Source organism: Hippoglossus stenolepis, chromosome 1 (genome assembly GCF_022539355.2).
Source record: "Hippoglossus stenolepis isolate QCI-W04-F060 chromosome 1, HSTE1.2, whole genome shotgun sequence".
NCBI classification, from domain to species: domain Eukaryota; kingdom Metazoa; phylum Chordata; class Actinopteri; order Pleuronectiformes; family Pleuronectidae; genus Hippoglossus; species Hippoglossus stenolepis.
Window position 1 is genome coordinate 4,108,554 of NC_061483.1, and position 15,574 is coordinate 4,124,127.

General features: G+C 43.8%; 1 protein-coding gene across 1 annotated transcript in view; it reads left to right on the top strand.

The window, feature by feature from the left end:
* The window catches only part of LOC118114081 (protein kinase C-binding protein NELL1), a 206,494-nt gene that overhangs the window by 68,552 nt on the left and 122,368 nt on the right, over positions 1-15,574 (top strand). Inside the window, exons 6-11 of the mRNA XM_035164316.2 lie at positions 1,133-1,205; positions 1,771-1,853; positions 6,130-6,264; positions 8,146-8,248; positions 9,958-10,031; positions 13,684-13,783. Of these exons, the coding sequence (XP_035020207.1) occupies positions 1,133-1,205; positions 1,771-1,853; positions 6,130-6,264; positions 8,146-8,248; positions 9,958-10,031; positions 13,684-13,783 (568 nt within the window). The remainder of the gene's footprint in view (positions 1-1,132; positions 1,206-1,770; positions 1,854-6,129; positions 6,265-8,145; positions 8,249-9,957; positions 10,032-13,683; positions 13,784-15,574) is intronic.

The window sequence follows — 15,574 nt, forward strand, 5'->3', positions numbered from 1 at the left end:
CCCCCCGTCCCCCCCCCCCAGCACGTTTTAAATATGGCTTCCAATGCTGAAACTATATCCGGCCCGTGTGTTTATGTGTTGGGTTCCCCGGTGGTTTCCATTAGAGAGGCGCTTTGTTTTCCATCATTGATCCCTGTGGTCGTCACGGAGACGTCTCTGGAACCAGGCTGTCATTCAGAGTGATTGACAGATCATCAGTTTAAAGGAGTGAGAGAGCTCTGATGGTTAAAGGCCATTTTACTTCTGCTTTCGTGTGAAGACGCTTCTCTTCAGCTCAGTTAGGAGCGAACGCCGTTTGCGTACTTTGTATTTTCACCATCTCCGTGATACATTTCCATTATACGTCCAAGTTTTAATGCAGATTCAAGTATATTGTAAGGATACTGACGGTGTAAATCCTTTCTGTGATGGAAACAGACCAGTGCAGTGCATAGAAACAACTTGACACATGATTTACAGACTGTAGCAGCGGTTTAATCAGCTTTTTTTTTTTGTCATACGTGGACATTAAAGGACGGGAAATCATAGTAAGAGGTTTGAAAACACATAATTAAATAAGGATAAATCAGAACACACGTTTTGTTCCTGTCAAGAAAACCTGTAATAATTATGTTTTCACCTGCGTTTGTTTGTTTAGATATTTAGCAGGATTATGCAAAAAACTACTGAACCATGAAAGTTTGTGGAGGGGCACATGGGACATCATCCAATAAAAGAGACAAATACATTTAGGATCCAGGATATTGTTTTAAACTCTATTAAACATTTACACTTTCTCAGAGAATGATTCATCCTGATGGAAAAATCCAGCATCTCTAGGCGACAGATATTCACGAGTGTGTGCATTTTGGTGCAGATTTGAATTTGATGCGTATAGTTTGCACCATCATCATCAAGTCAACGTTTCAATTTGACCGAATCTTTCATTAATGAATTTCCATCAGCTTCTTCTTCTTGAGCTTTCTGCTCGTGAGCCTCTCGAGGAACACGGCGCTGAACGCCATTAGCATTCAGTCTGTGTTCATGCTAGCATTTGAATTATTGATGATATCCCAACATGGATCAATACATGTATGTATCATTGTCTCCGTGTTTTCCCCCTGTACTCACCCCCTTCTCTTTGTGTTGCCAGGGCGTCATCCAGGATGTGAAGCTGATTTTCGCCCCCAACGGCTACATCACACAGTGTCCTAACCTCAACCGCAGTAAGTGTAATGAAGACAGAGTCCCTCGTGGTGTTCTGAACACAGCTGAGGTATAAAGGGCGGGGGGCACCTTCTCCATTACAGTGCACCATTATGAAATTGGATTGTAATGAGCGATGTGTTATCTGGCGGTGACCTCGCAGACAAAGGTCTCTTCCTCCAGCCATCTTCGTCCTGATCTAATTCCGACTCCTCTCGCCCGCCGCCTTGCTCCTCCGTCTGTTTACTGTCGGACGGGCGGAGATAGGAGGTCGCCGCTGTGCCACCGTCTCTGTCACCGATCAATAAGGCGTGTAATCACACCGTGTCGCTTTATTATTGATGCTAACACCAGCCACAGGGCCCGAGGACAAAGAGTAAACAGATGTGTGAGGCTTCCCTTGTGTTTGCTGTCGGCCACCATGAGCGGAGTCCAAATGAATACAGTCTGGGTAACGATTTTTTTTTCTTTCCTGTTCTGCTCTGTTTATCTCCTGTCTAATTTATTCCCTCTTGTTTCTCTCTCTCTCTCTCTCTCTCTCTTCTTTCCCTCCCTTGGTTTGGTGCTTCCTCTTCCTGTGTTGAGCTTGTCCGACCTGCAGCGATTTCCTGAGCCTGGTGCAAGGCATCATGGACCTTCAGGAGCTCCTGGCCAAGATGACCCTGAAGGTAAAGAGACAGGAAGGAGAATGAGCAGCTTCCCACGCAGAAAAACACACAATCACCAGCTCACATCAACACAATAAAACACATAATAAACAGCGAAACAAGACTCGACAGAGACGTTACTGATAAAAAGAAACACTCTGAATAAGCAACCGTGTCAGGAAGAGAAATAAAATTATCCAGTTAAAAGCTGCAGCCTTGCAAACAAATAGACACATAAATGGAAATGAATAAATTAGATCCCTCTCCACTGCAGCCGGAGACAGACGAACCCTTTGATTCAGCCGTTGACGTCTTCATTGAAGTTCATTGTTCTTTCTCCACCGAAGTCAGCGTCTCTGTTTTTTTGTTAAATTCAACAAGGACGAAAGCCAGAGAAAAGAAATGAAAATAAAACCAAACGAGAGTTGGATGTTATAAAACCAAACGAATCTCTCTGGAGAAAATCTGATTGTTGTGTCTGTTGTTACGGTGAGTGTGAAGTGGTTCAGACAAAAAACTCATATTAATGTGAGAGCGAATCGCAAACAGAGAATCAGTTGATCCCCGAGGGAGTAAAGACAAAGATGGAGCTGTTTTTCCTTTTGAATTTCATATCACAACAGAGGGACATGTGGAGTAGCTGCTTGATTATTGATTATACGTTCTAATGAGTAAAGCTGTTGTTCCAGAGCTTTTGAGTGTATCACATAGTCTTCATCAGCAGATTGGGTTTGAAACTGGCCAAAAAACACTAAATACCCTAAGTTGTGAGTATTTTTGTGTATTTTTTGTTCTTTGTGTGAAAAGGAGGGATTGAGGGGTCAAAGGTTATTATGTTTGTCATATTATCTGAATCATAGTGACCACCTTGCTCACTCCAGGAATCCTCATATACAGTAGTTTTCCTGAATAATAAAATCTATATTGGCAGTATAACAGTAAACATCTTATTGACCAATCCTCAGTAGCAGCTACATCTTAATCAAGGAGGTTTATTTGTTTGTAGGATTCTGCAAAAAACTCCATCACCACGAGACTTGGTGCAGAATGAGTCAGGGAAAAACACAATTTCCAGATTTGGATGGTTTTCGACATTTTAGAGATCTCGTGAATTTAAATGTGTTCTGCTGGGCCCTGGTGGAGGTACGGCCCCCTGCTGGGAGCCATTTCAGTTGGCATATGCATTTCTAGGAAAATATATACAGCATCTGTGTGTATATCTGGTTGAAATTGACATTTAAAAATCGTTTTTCACACACACACGCACACAAACACTCACAGGTGCGCAGAGGGTTCAAACAAGGTGTCAGTCGACTGCATTGGCACAACAGGAGGCTAAAAGGCAATGTGCACTGTGCCCTGGAGCCATGGGGGAGAGCTCGAACCATTTATAAGACTAAACATCTGCATAGCTACGTGTGTGATAGACTCTGAGTGTGTGTGTGTGTGTGTGTGTGTGTGTGTGTGCGCCTCTACGTGCATAAATGAGAGCCCTCAGGTGGGAGTGAATGAGGTGAGGGCATCTCAGCGGGGGTGAGCCATAGAATGGTTTTCGGTGTAAATAAAGGGTAAATTGAAGAACATTACCCGACTGCTGTGTCAGCACCGCCTCCTTCACACCGACGCTCCTCCAAACCTATTGCCTCCCGACCCTTATTGCTCACGGGAGCTGCAGCGGGGGAGGAGGCAGCCATCACCTGCTCTGAATGACTCTCCGAATCCAGCGTGAGGTGAATAATCACCAGGTCCTGAATGTGTGATCTGGAGTGTCAAGGTGAGGTGAAGTGACAATAAGCCTCGTTGTGTGTGTGTGTGTGTGTGTGTGTGTGGATTAGCATGGTGGCGTCTGCTTGTTATAGACCTGTGTGTTTGTGGAGAGGAAGCACGAGCTTGTGTTTACGCCGAAACACATTGAAGAAATGGCTCAGCACCATTTCTTTTCCCCGATAACATAACACGGAACATCAATACAGATACTAATCCTTCGGGATTTATTTCCTCTTTAAGGGGAAAAGTCTGGGTTCATCGCAATTACAGAAAAAAAGAAGCTTTTATTTGTTTCTCCAAAGAAATAGTCCCAATAAAAACATTTCAAATAAAATCCTCTTATAGACAAAGAGTGCAAATATTTTTTAAATCCAAATAGTAAAAACTGTAAAGATCCAAATCATCATCGTTCAGTTGTTTTTTTGTTGCTTTCAACACTGTTGGTTTCCTCTTTCCTTTATTGGATTTGTACAATAACGAGTTTGAAACACTAAGATCACAGGATTCCACTTCAAGCTATTAAACCAAGAAACATAACGAGCAACACTAAAGAGGATCTGACCCGATTTTCCCATTTTTGTGTGTTTGTTTCCTTGTTATGGCAAAAAAATATGATCATTACTTGATGGCTGACATCAGGGTTCTGTCATATCAATAAAAATCTTAACTAGAATGGCACGAGAGCACATAGATCCACCAAAACACATCCATCCCCTTAAAGTCAAGCCTCAGAGCTTAGAAAGAAAACAATGCAGATCATGGAAATCATAATTTCTATGGGAAATCTGTGAAAATTAAAAACACAAAAAGTGTTCCAAAACATTTCTCAATTATAATTAAGTCAGTTATGGGTTTGTGTAGCCTAACTAGTTCCTGGATCCCCACCAATTAGTCCAGATCCAATCTTTCTAGGCCGACGTCCCATCCTTCCTCCAGGTTGCATGGAAATCCGTTCAGTAATTTTAATTTAATTCTTCTAACAATCAATCAATCAATCAAACAGGCGAGTGAAAACATGGCAGAGTTATATAATTGCTCTTCAGACCAACACTGACCCTGATCCTCTGCATTTCATGGAAACAGACATTTGACAGGTCCTTCAGAAACCCTGAGACACAAGTGTCCTCACATTGTCTTCAGCTATTGTGGATTTAACTCCTGTGTCTCTGCCTCGTGTATCAACCATAGGAGACACATGCCTATTAGCCTCTGACTCCCGTGTTCAGCTTCACTGTGCCATTTGATGCTCACGCTGTCCAGGAGAGCTTTTCCTCTGTGGCGCCTCAAGGCAGCCTGCCTGCCTGCCTTTGAAATTGCATTTCATGCATTTTGTTTGGGGCTTTGACAGGACACTTCTCCACTGCTCACTGCTTACTACACGGCTCTGCGGTCGCCAGCCAGCCGGGTTTCCTCTAAACGAAGTGAAAAAGCCTCGGTGATATCCAGCATTTCACCGGAAAGGCTTTGTCCTCTTTCTGACACCGTGAGCTGGGAGCAGAGGAATCAGAGGGGGCGGAGCGGCAGAACAGCCCTGACTTTCTGAAGTGGACCTATAATTATCAGGTTGACCCACGCTGCTCAGATCAATTGGACCTTTGAGAGTTCCTCCACCTTGGCACCTTTCAAACTGGACTCTCATTACTTATATATAGGTCAGGCAGCACTGGTATTTCACACAGATTTATAAATTAGTACTGAAGCTGGAGACTGAGCTCTGATGGAGACAGTGGACACACACACAAAAACCCCTCTGTGTTGATTTTAGACACAAACTGGACTTTGAAGGACGTTAATTTCAAAAGGGAGTGAATGCGTATTACTTATTATTGATATTTATTTATTGTGTGTGGTTACTAACCGTTTACACCTCTGTGGCTGGCTGCCTATTAAATACACCACTGCTATCCTGTAATTGGTATAAATATTACACAAGGGTTATTCTAAAGTGAGATTAGGTTGATTGTAGTTTAAGATCATTCTTACTACTGAGGAACGGAAGAAGTCCGAAACCTGCTAGCTGTGAACATAATCCACGTAGCTTCGACGTTTCTTATAAAACAAATTGATAGTTTATACAACATGAGTAAAGACACTGAAGGGTTTTCATATCCTGTCATTCCTTCGAATCTCGTGGTTCGACCCTTGACACCTTCTCGTGACATTTGTCAGTCAAAGATGCGTCTGTTCAGTCGAGAGACAAGCGTGCAGAGCGCTGATTGTGAGATTATCCGGAGAAGGAGGACGTATCAGTGTGGAAGAGGGGCGGGGCAGGACGGGGGCTGTCAGTCCTGTCTGTCATCTCTCAGTAGATTATAGCCTGAGGTGAGGAGCCTGAGCTGAATGATGATCACTCATTATTCTGTGGGCTGTTCTAACGAGCGGCTCCCAGCGGAGCAGTTCTCTGTGAAAACCGAGCAGGGGAACGCCAGAGGGTGGGGGGGTGGGGGGGGTGGTGGGCTGAGGGGTTAACCTGCACGCTCGTTTACACTTCATGATTTGACACTGGCGATGATTCTGTGCTCGTCCTCAGCTGAACTACGCCGAGTCCAGGCTGACCCAGCTGGAGGGCTGTCACTGCGAGAGGACCTGCAGCGCCAACAGCCTGGTGTACCGGGACAAGGAGCTGTGGGTGGAGCCGGAGAACTGCAGGAACTGTGCATGTAAGGTCAGTGTCACCCTCAACTTTCAAAACACCACACGACGACGACGATGAGGCCCCCGGCTTTCAACTCTCACACGATACACCAGAACCATCGCACTGTTGTTGTGTGCCTCCGCAAGAAAATACCCAAATGCATACTTGAGATATCACGTGAGGCCACTGTGACCTTGAACTTTGTCCTTCGACCACAATAATCAAATCTGTTCATCCATGAGTCTAAAGTTGCGTCAAATTTGAAAGAATTTTTTTGAGATTTGGTAAGGTCACAGCGACCTTGATCAGTTCCTCCACGCGTCCAAGTGGACATTTGCTCAGATATTTGAAGAAATTCACTGGAGGCGTTCTTGAGATATCGTTTTCACGAGAATTGGACGGACAAAACAACCGAAAAAACACAATACCTCCGACCACTGGCTGTGGCTGAATGTTTTATTTTCTTCAAACAAATGCGAGATTAGTCTAAAGCTGTTTCCTAAACCGGCGGAGGTGTGTGTCTACAGAGGAAGCAATCTAAAGCTTTGTTTATTAATCCCTTAATTAAGTCCCCTTTTTATTTAAGCTCCATCAAGATTGTTAAAATCGTCTTAATCCACAACGTCTGACAGCGTCTTCTTCTCTTGTTGTAGTTTCCATTTAAAACAGAAGGTAGAGGAAGATCAGATGGAGTTTGAAGTGGAATCAATAAAGTACATTTATCTTTATTATCTATCTATATCAACTCTTCACTGAAGTTTGGGAACAAAAGATATTTATTAATCCCATCAAGATATTTCAACCATTAAAAAATAAAATAAAGAGTGAGAATCAATTAAAGACAAAAAAGATGAAATTTGTGCAGTGACCATGGAAATCAAAGGAATCGACACCAGAAAGACAAAATGACAATTTATTTTTTCGTTTTTTATCAAATAAATTCCACAGCCAGAAAATCTGAATCACAGAACGGAATTTCCTCTTTAATGGAAAGTCACCACAACCCTCCTCTCCTCTCTCAACACTTAACTCCACTTCCCATCACATTTACCAGTTTCCCAGCCCCTGCATCATCTCCCCTCTGCCCCCTGGCCCGCCCCCTAATAAGTGTCGCCCCCCCCCCGCCCCCTAATAAGCGTCTCTGCCCGTGCTCATACATAGGAGCCACATCCCAGAATGTGTTGAATCAGGCCATCCCGGGGCCTTGGGAAATGGACTTGCCGCATCGTTGCACATCAAGCACAGGGTGAAGTTTATTTGGTCTGATTTCCTCCCGTGGACACACCATTAACTGATAACTGCGGCTTCCTGGGGGAACCATTTGCGATGAGTCACGAAATGAGAGAGGGAGAGAGAGGGAGAGAGAGGGAGAGATATCAGCTTCAGAAATGAAGGCAGTCCTTCAGGGCCCGAGTAACTACCTGCTATCAGCCGGCTGCTCAATTTCAGTATCAGCCATCCAGCGCTGGATGATGAATCTGTTATCTGGGCTGTATCACATTATGATTTTTCTTTTTTTTTTTATGATATAGCTTTCAGTTTTTTTTAGATTGCAGTCCTGAAGGCGGTGTTCTGAACGGGTCTGGGTTGGTTTGCGCGGTGCTAACTCTGCCGGAGCGTCGTCGGGCTGCACTGTAAAACTGCACTGAACGTCGCACACTCAGGTTTACTGTTGGGCGGGGGAGAGGGAGTTTGCTTCCACATCAAGGTTTAAAATTGAATGACTGCTTGTGAAAATGTAAATTGAGACATAGAGGCAAGCGGGAGACATGTTCAGTGTGAATCTTTTAGTAGTGCCACAGGCAAAAGGTGTACGCGCACGCTGAGTGATGGATTTCTCCTTCTGATACTTGCATGTTTTCTGTGGGCAAAAAAAAGGAAGTAAAGAAAATGTGTGTTTTTTTCTTTCAGAACGGCGTAGTGGAGTGTCGCAGGATTTTCTGTCCTCCGGCAAACTGCTCGGAGGACTCGCTGCCTGTGCATGTAGACGGGACCTGCTGCAAGAAGTGCAGACGTAAGTATCTGCAGCACGTGTTCGCAAAACAAAAGGGGAAGCACATGATTTTTCTCACTGAATGGTGAAGCAGTAGAAGCAGCATCGAGCGCGAGGAGATCAAGAGTTTGGAGGGGGATTTTCTTTCAGTCGTTCCGAAACCAAACACAGAAGAGCAGTAGATAACATGCAGGATAAAATCTTACTATGTGTGGGAGTAATCTTGCATAATTTTCATTATTTCCAGCAATGCTCATTGAAATGTTCTAAAAGAAATCTGCTGGAAATTGATTTTTGAACCTCATCATGCAGTTTAAGGGTCAGCATTAGAATGCGCTGGCGACAGATTATAAAAATCCATGAAGAACAGTCTCTTCTTTAAGTCTGAGTGAAGCTGAAGCTCCATTACTTCAAAGGTTACGGCACATTTTAAAACGGTGTATCTGCCACATTTCACTTTCTGTTCCTTCTTCTCCTTGAAAGCAGCAGTCACATTACATTTGCGGACGTGAAGCCTCTCTTCCACGTCCTTCTTTGCCCAGTTTGCACTTCCTGTTTCGCTCCAATTCCCGTCTGTTGGCCAATGGAGACGCCGCTCCTTCCCCCAACGCTGTTTCTCCGCCATTTTAGCTCGTTATCACACTGCTAGCCTGGAAACACCCGAGAGTGGAGACGTAACTTGAGCGTCAACTGTGTCGTGCCACTTCCTGTTTTTTGCCGAGTGAGAGAAAAGCCTAGTTCACACTACGGGATGTTCAGCTCATTTTTCCACTCACAGACGAAAACTCCAGGTCGGAGCCAAATCTGCGTCGTCGCCAATTGTTACATGTGAATTCTTCAAAGACGCGACGCCAACATGTCACCTCCTCCAACCAGTTCTCCAAACAGGAGGAGAAGGTGTTGTTTTTCCACATTTGAGCAAATTACCAATACTGTCAGTACCTGAATACAACAGCAGCCTGTTTGCTTTTGAACGTGCGATTAAAACCACAGCCACTGTTGATACGGCTTTTGTTTGGCGAGCTGTTGTTCTGCTGGTGCAATGAAACCGGAGTGAACCTTCTGCAGCAGCACAGATCACAGTCGCCTGATTTCCATGGAAGCTGAAATGGAAGCACCATTTCTCGTATAAAAGCACACGGGTCTGGTAACTGCTCGCAGACCCGCGAACAACTGTGTCTCTCTCTCTGGCTACACTGCAAAAAAACACTAAATCCCAGAGGTGTAGTCCATCTTTGAATAATTCCAGCCCTCCTCTGCCTCCCTCCATCCCCGCGCTCACTCTGTCTTCCTCCTCTTCCTCCCCTGCGCACATCAGAGCTCTGGCACAGACGAACGAGGGAGCAGCGCTCCAGAGCTGCGACTGAGCGATCCGTGGTCTTGCCCTCCAGAGAGGAGAAAAGCAGGACGTCATATCATATGCTTCATTTTCTATTTCTGCTTTATCGCCGGAGGAATATGCAGAAGGGTCTCCTCTGTTGTATTGTTAATGCGCTGATACAGTTCCTCTCCACTTATGCACACTAGCCAAGAACAAGTTTGTTTCTAATGGAATTAGCTCTGCAGAACTTCAGGCTGAAACTTTTTTTAAAAAGCATTACTCACTATTGTTGAAAGTCCTGCAGGAGCTTATATTACCGGCCAAGGAACTATTCTGTTTCTGGTGTTTCATGGTTACTGTGCTCGCCTTAATGGGTTGATATTGAAGCAGTTGGTTTGTTTTTCCACAGCGAAGTGCACCTACATGGGCCAGACGTTCTCTGAAGGCCGGCGCTTTTTATCCCGGAGCTGCAGGGAATGCAAGGTAACTCTTTATACATCGAGCATTTGTTCCTCCAGCCTCCGCTTCGCAATCCGATCACCAGTAAGGATGTGTGCGGTGGACTACTGCTCTGTGTGTTATTCAATTAGCCAGCATCCCCTTATTAGTTTCTCCTCCCTGTCCCAGTCTGTTCAATCCGCCTTTTTCTCTCCCCTGTAATGGTGCGATATCCAGGTAATTAGAATAACTTATGAACACAGCAACACAAAGGCCTGATTTAAATTGGGGCTTCATCACTACATGGATTCTAATTAAAGCCATTATTCCAGTTCAGCGTAGAACAGAGGTGAGCTTCCTCTGCTCAGGGGCCATTTATCTTTAAAGAGAAAAAAAACATCTTTTGAGGAAAAAACACTGGTGGTTTGTGCGTGTAATTGCTCACAAAGAGCCGCACTGTGGATTCCTCCGCTCGTTATTAGCCCTCGGAGACCCTGAACCATCATTATGTTGTCTGGGAGCTTTACTCAATTCAAGGCATCCTCTACTCCTGGATGTGAAGGCTGCTAAATGACAGATTTGTGGACAAATTATTTTTGGAAAATGTTTTATTTTGATACTTTCAGAGTCTCCTATATTCCGGGGTCCTTAAATCTCGGGCGGGATACGTCAACATGTTAGTACAGTGAACACGGCTGTGTGTATTTTTTTGGGGGGCGGTTGATTGGTGGTCGCTGTTCCGACCTTTGCTCCGTCCCCTCGCCCCAACAGTGGAGGGAGGTAGGAAGTGAGAAGAGCAGCGAATAATATATGCATTGAGAGAGAGAGAGAGAGAGAGAGAGAGAGAGAGAGAGAGAGAGAGAGAGAGAGAGAGAGAGAGAGAGAGAGAGAGAGAGAAAATGTGTGAAATTATTAAAATCATCCTGGTCCACGACTAAAACCATTTAAACAAGGTGTATTAGTAAGTTTTGCATCTTTTAGGCCACATATCTAATATGCTTTTAATTATAATTTACATTTTCCCCAAAAAATGTATTCACCAAGTTAACTCATTTGCAATGTTTTGCTTTTAGTTCCCTCTGTGGACAAATAAAACGTGGCACCTTAAAAATAAATGCCACCAAAGGCGAGATCATTTACACAACAAATAGTTTTCTCCCTGTCAGGTAAAACTCTCGACTGTGAAATTCTTATTTAGTTTTAAAGGCTCTGACTTATTTTGATCATCATTTCTAAGAGAAAGCGTTAAGGATACCGTGATGAAACCCCCCCGAGGTGGAGCCACTTGGTTAATTCGTGTCACGTGACCTGCAGCACACTTGTAAACCTGCTGCACAGGAACCAGTGTTGTTAATGGCAATTAGTAAAGTAGATTAACCTGTAGGGGGCAGCCATTTACAGTCACTCTCCCGTAAAGGATGTTTTGGTCTCTACCAACTCCTGACACATCCGCCTGTCACTCATGAAGCTCAACCAGGCAGCTCTTACTTTGCCGTGGAGCTCAGGGCTTCATCACACTTCCTGCACCTCGCTGGTGTTTGGTCATTTCTACACCAGCGGTTCTCAGGGTGAGCGGAGCACTGCTGTCCTCCCTGATCTGTGGATGTGGGGGTGACTCTCTCTCCCCCTCTGTTCTTCCCTCACTGCTTGGCCCCGGCTCCTCATTCTCCTCATGCCCCGGCTCCTCGGTGCCGTCGCTCTCACTGGCACTCGTCTTCCCGGTGCTCATTATTCCTGCCTTCCATTCTCACCACCGCCTCGTCGCTGCTGCTCTCACCGTCCTCAGGAACAGGCGCAGCTTCGCCTTTCACCTCGTCATAGAACTTACAAACATCAGCTGGAAAGAAAATATCACGGATGTGTACATTATCTGATACCCTACAGAGTTTCCCACATAATTAATTCAATCAATGGCGGTATCATGTTCTAATAAGAAGCCTAAACAATGAATTGGTTCATTATGAAACTGGGGGAGGACAAATTAGGATATGGCCGTTTGCTACAGTCTAGATCATTAATGGAAAACACTGCTGAAGACCAGAACAACAGAAGAACAGGTGCAGAGGTATTATGGACATTTCCGTCCCTTAATATAACTTTGTCTGTTATTTGTGATGTGTTTTGCTTTTTAAAGGTTTAAAAGACTTTCAAAGAAAATCTCAAGTGTTGGAAAACAGTGAGAGCTATGCAGTCTGATCTTTTTGTAAACAATTTGCATATTTTGTATTACCTAAAGAAAACTTAGGTTCAGGAAACACGTCACTTTCCTCATTCTGTCCATTAATTCAGCAAGAGGAAGAAGAAGCTGATCTTTTCAGCCTTTGTCTCAAACTCGAACTTTCCTTTAAAACACTCGAGGAAAGAACCACTTAAAACAACTGTCACTTCCTTATAGCAACAAATGGTGTAAGCATATAAAATAACCATGTGGGACAGTGTTATAGGGTAAGAGTTAATGTTATGTGTTTATTTACGAATGAATAAGGAGTGTTAGGGATTTGAATTGGTTCTTCATTAGGACGTGTTGTGTCTATTTGTTTTTAAATCCCAGGGGGAAGATGTCACCATGTTTTATCTGCCTGTGTTTCCTTTGGTGCACGTGTCTGCTGCTCACTCTGTATTCACAGCTCATGAATGTGAGGCGCGCGGACAGCCTTTACTTTCCACCTCCTCCGTTGTCATGGCAGCCGGATTCAGACCCGAAATATTCAGGATATTTTTTTTTTTGACATCCTTTTAACTGTCTGTGTGTGTGTGGTCTCATACGTTCCAAGAGCAGTGTCAAGCTCACCTTGTGATGCTGAAGTCATCAGGTTCAAACTGGGAAAAAACGTAGCCACAGGCCTTTGTGTGAGATTAAGAGCGAGTTGAAAATATTTGATAAACCTAAAAGTATAAAAAAATAAAAGCAGGGTTACGTTTGGAATCATTTGCAGAGCTGCAAAACAGGAGAGTTTAATATTTAAAACAATTTCTGAATCCAATTTAAGACGTTCAAATAACGATCGACTGATTCGCTGTAGCCACTGATGTCAATATGTCTAAAGTTGAATTCAACCCATCAAACGGGAACTTTTCAACCTGTTCTTCATAGTTACAATATGTTTAGTATATGAAGATAAGCTGTGTTTCATTTCCCATCATGGTGACTGGTCAAAATCCTCCAGTTAGAACAACAGCTCCAACACAATATGTGTTAAATGACACTTGGTGGTGCCACTTTGGAAAATGTGCACCAATTAAAACATCAGTTTGGCAAAAAATAAATATACATATACCTTTTGTTCATAATGGCTTATTTATTTACCTTGAAATATTTGTTTGGGTTCATTTTTGTGGTAGAATATTACTTCTATAGACCGTTTTACTTCAGTTAAATATTACTTTAGCGCTGGTTTATCATTCTCCAATTGGTTATTAGCCTTGCTTTCGAAAGTTCAGTTGTTGAAAATATTGCAAAGCTTCAACCCACCTTCTAAAGTTCAATGTGCAGAAATTGCAGTGAATGAACAGATAAATGCTTTTGCTGGTCTCCATGAAAAAATGTATTTAAGTTTCATTAAACGTATTTTCATGGTTCACAAGGTGAAATGGTGCAAAGGGATTTGTGTCCGTGCACGTCCCCAACTTAGACAATCACAAATAAATGGTTTGAAAATTACCCATAAATATCAATATTCTGCCTGTGTCCCTCCAGAACGGCCTGATGATTAAAGTCTCAGAAAGTTGTCCGGAGCTCAACTGCACGACCGGCGAGCAGATCCTCCCAGACGGCCGGTGCTGCAACGTGTGCAGAGGTACGTCTCCCTCCGTGATTTACTCTCCACAGTTGCATGAATCACTCTGTCGCTGGACGTGCGTGCGTGCACAGAACCCCCGCCGCTGCAAGGAGCAAACACAGCCAGTCTTCCGGATGCTGATTCAGGCTGTGCCTCTGCAATAAATATGTTTCTCTCCCTTTTCAAACCCAGTATGAATGGTTCTTGGCTGGAGTACCTACCAGAGCAGATTGGTCTGTCTGCTGTAAGGCACCTGCTACGCCAATTTGCCTGAGTCCCGCTGCTTTGGCAGGGAGGTACTACAGGGTAAATAGCCACCGGTAATTCAGTAAATACACTGAATAAACAAACTGTAGGAGGCTGTCAGCCATGGAGCCATTATGAGAGGAACCCAGGGCAGATTCTGAGCAGAGGACACTGCAGTCTCGTTTAGGTAAGATAAGCAGCAGGGCCCGGATTCACCGGAAGACCAAAAATGTGGGGATGGGAAAAACAGAAAAAGGAAAAATACCTTTTTAAAGATGGGGAGGGGGGAAAGGGAAGATGAGAGAGAAGAGGAGTTTGAAGCAAGGAGAGGAGAAGGAAAGAGGATATACAGTCTTAGAGCTGCTCTGTTGAAAAGAACGGAGGGAAGGGAGTGCGTTTAAAGCACATGAGAGGATAAAAGTTGATGTGTTGAGAGAACAGTCAGGAGTCGGATGAAGAGAGAAACTACCCGAGGAGAAGGAAAAGGAAGAGAGAGAGAAGCTGATACGAATTAAGGAAGATTTAAAAAAGGAAGAGGCACGATAGAGGTGCAGAGAGAGAGAGGAGAGTTTAGTCTGTAAGAACCAACAATTAAAGATTAGAGTCCCAGTTCCTCCTCTTCCTCTTCCTCTTCCTCTTCCTCTCTCTTTCCTACACTCTCACACCCTGAGGCGCTGAAAACTCAGAGCTGCTCATTATTTCCAAATCATCTCCAGACCTCTTCTCCACTTTGTGACTCAGGGCTTTGCCTTTGCTCTGAAATTTATTCCAGCCTCAGTATTAAGTCCACAAAGTCACGCTCTGTTAAATTGGTAATCATACAACTGTCGGTTGTCAGAGGGTTCGTACACCTGTTTTTACTGGGATGGATTTTCCCCGAATTAAACCTTGGTACAACTCAGCAGAGCTCATATCTCCGGCAAGGAAAAGATTTTAACCCCCAAAATATGATTTTTTCTTCAAGATCAACAATCCATCCATAGGAAATAGGTGAACATTTTTTGAAAAATAAATATATATATTCTATCTAGTAAAGTTAAGTGAACAAAAAAGTCCTGGATCCGCCCCCCTTCGTCAACGCCAACATTGAATTAGTTCCTTCCTGGAACAAGTTACATCAAGTTGCATCAAGCAAAAACATTTCCTGGATCTGCCGCCTGATCTAAATCTGCACCAAAATCTATAAGTGTTGTAAATCCACAAAATCTGTCTTCAATTCGATTTGAATACGATTCCAGGGCCTTTGATCGAGATGAAACGACATTATATCCTCACGTTACACAATGAATTACATTTACATCAACTCACAAAGAGCAGCTGAAATAGGGTTTTCTTTAAAATTGAAAAGTGCAGAGAAGCAGGTAGAGTCTCCGTGTGCCTTGCTGATGTGAGGATGGGGTTAGGGCACCTCCTGCCTGGAGAACATCGTGACGCAGTTCGGACGCCCACCGTGGATGAGAGCTCCGTCAACTCGATCCCTATGTATCTGCTCATCTGTTGTACCAGCAGTCACCACACTGAATCTCTATGTATGAGTTACCTGCATCCTTCTGTGTATTCTGT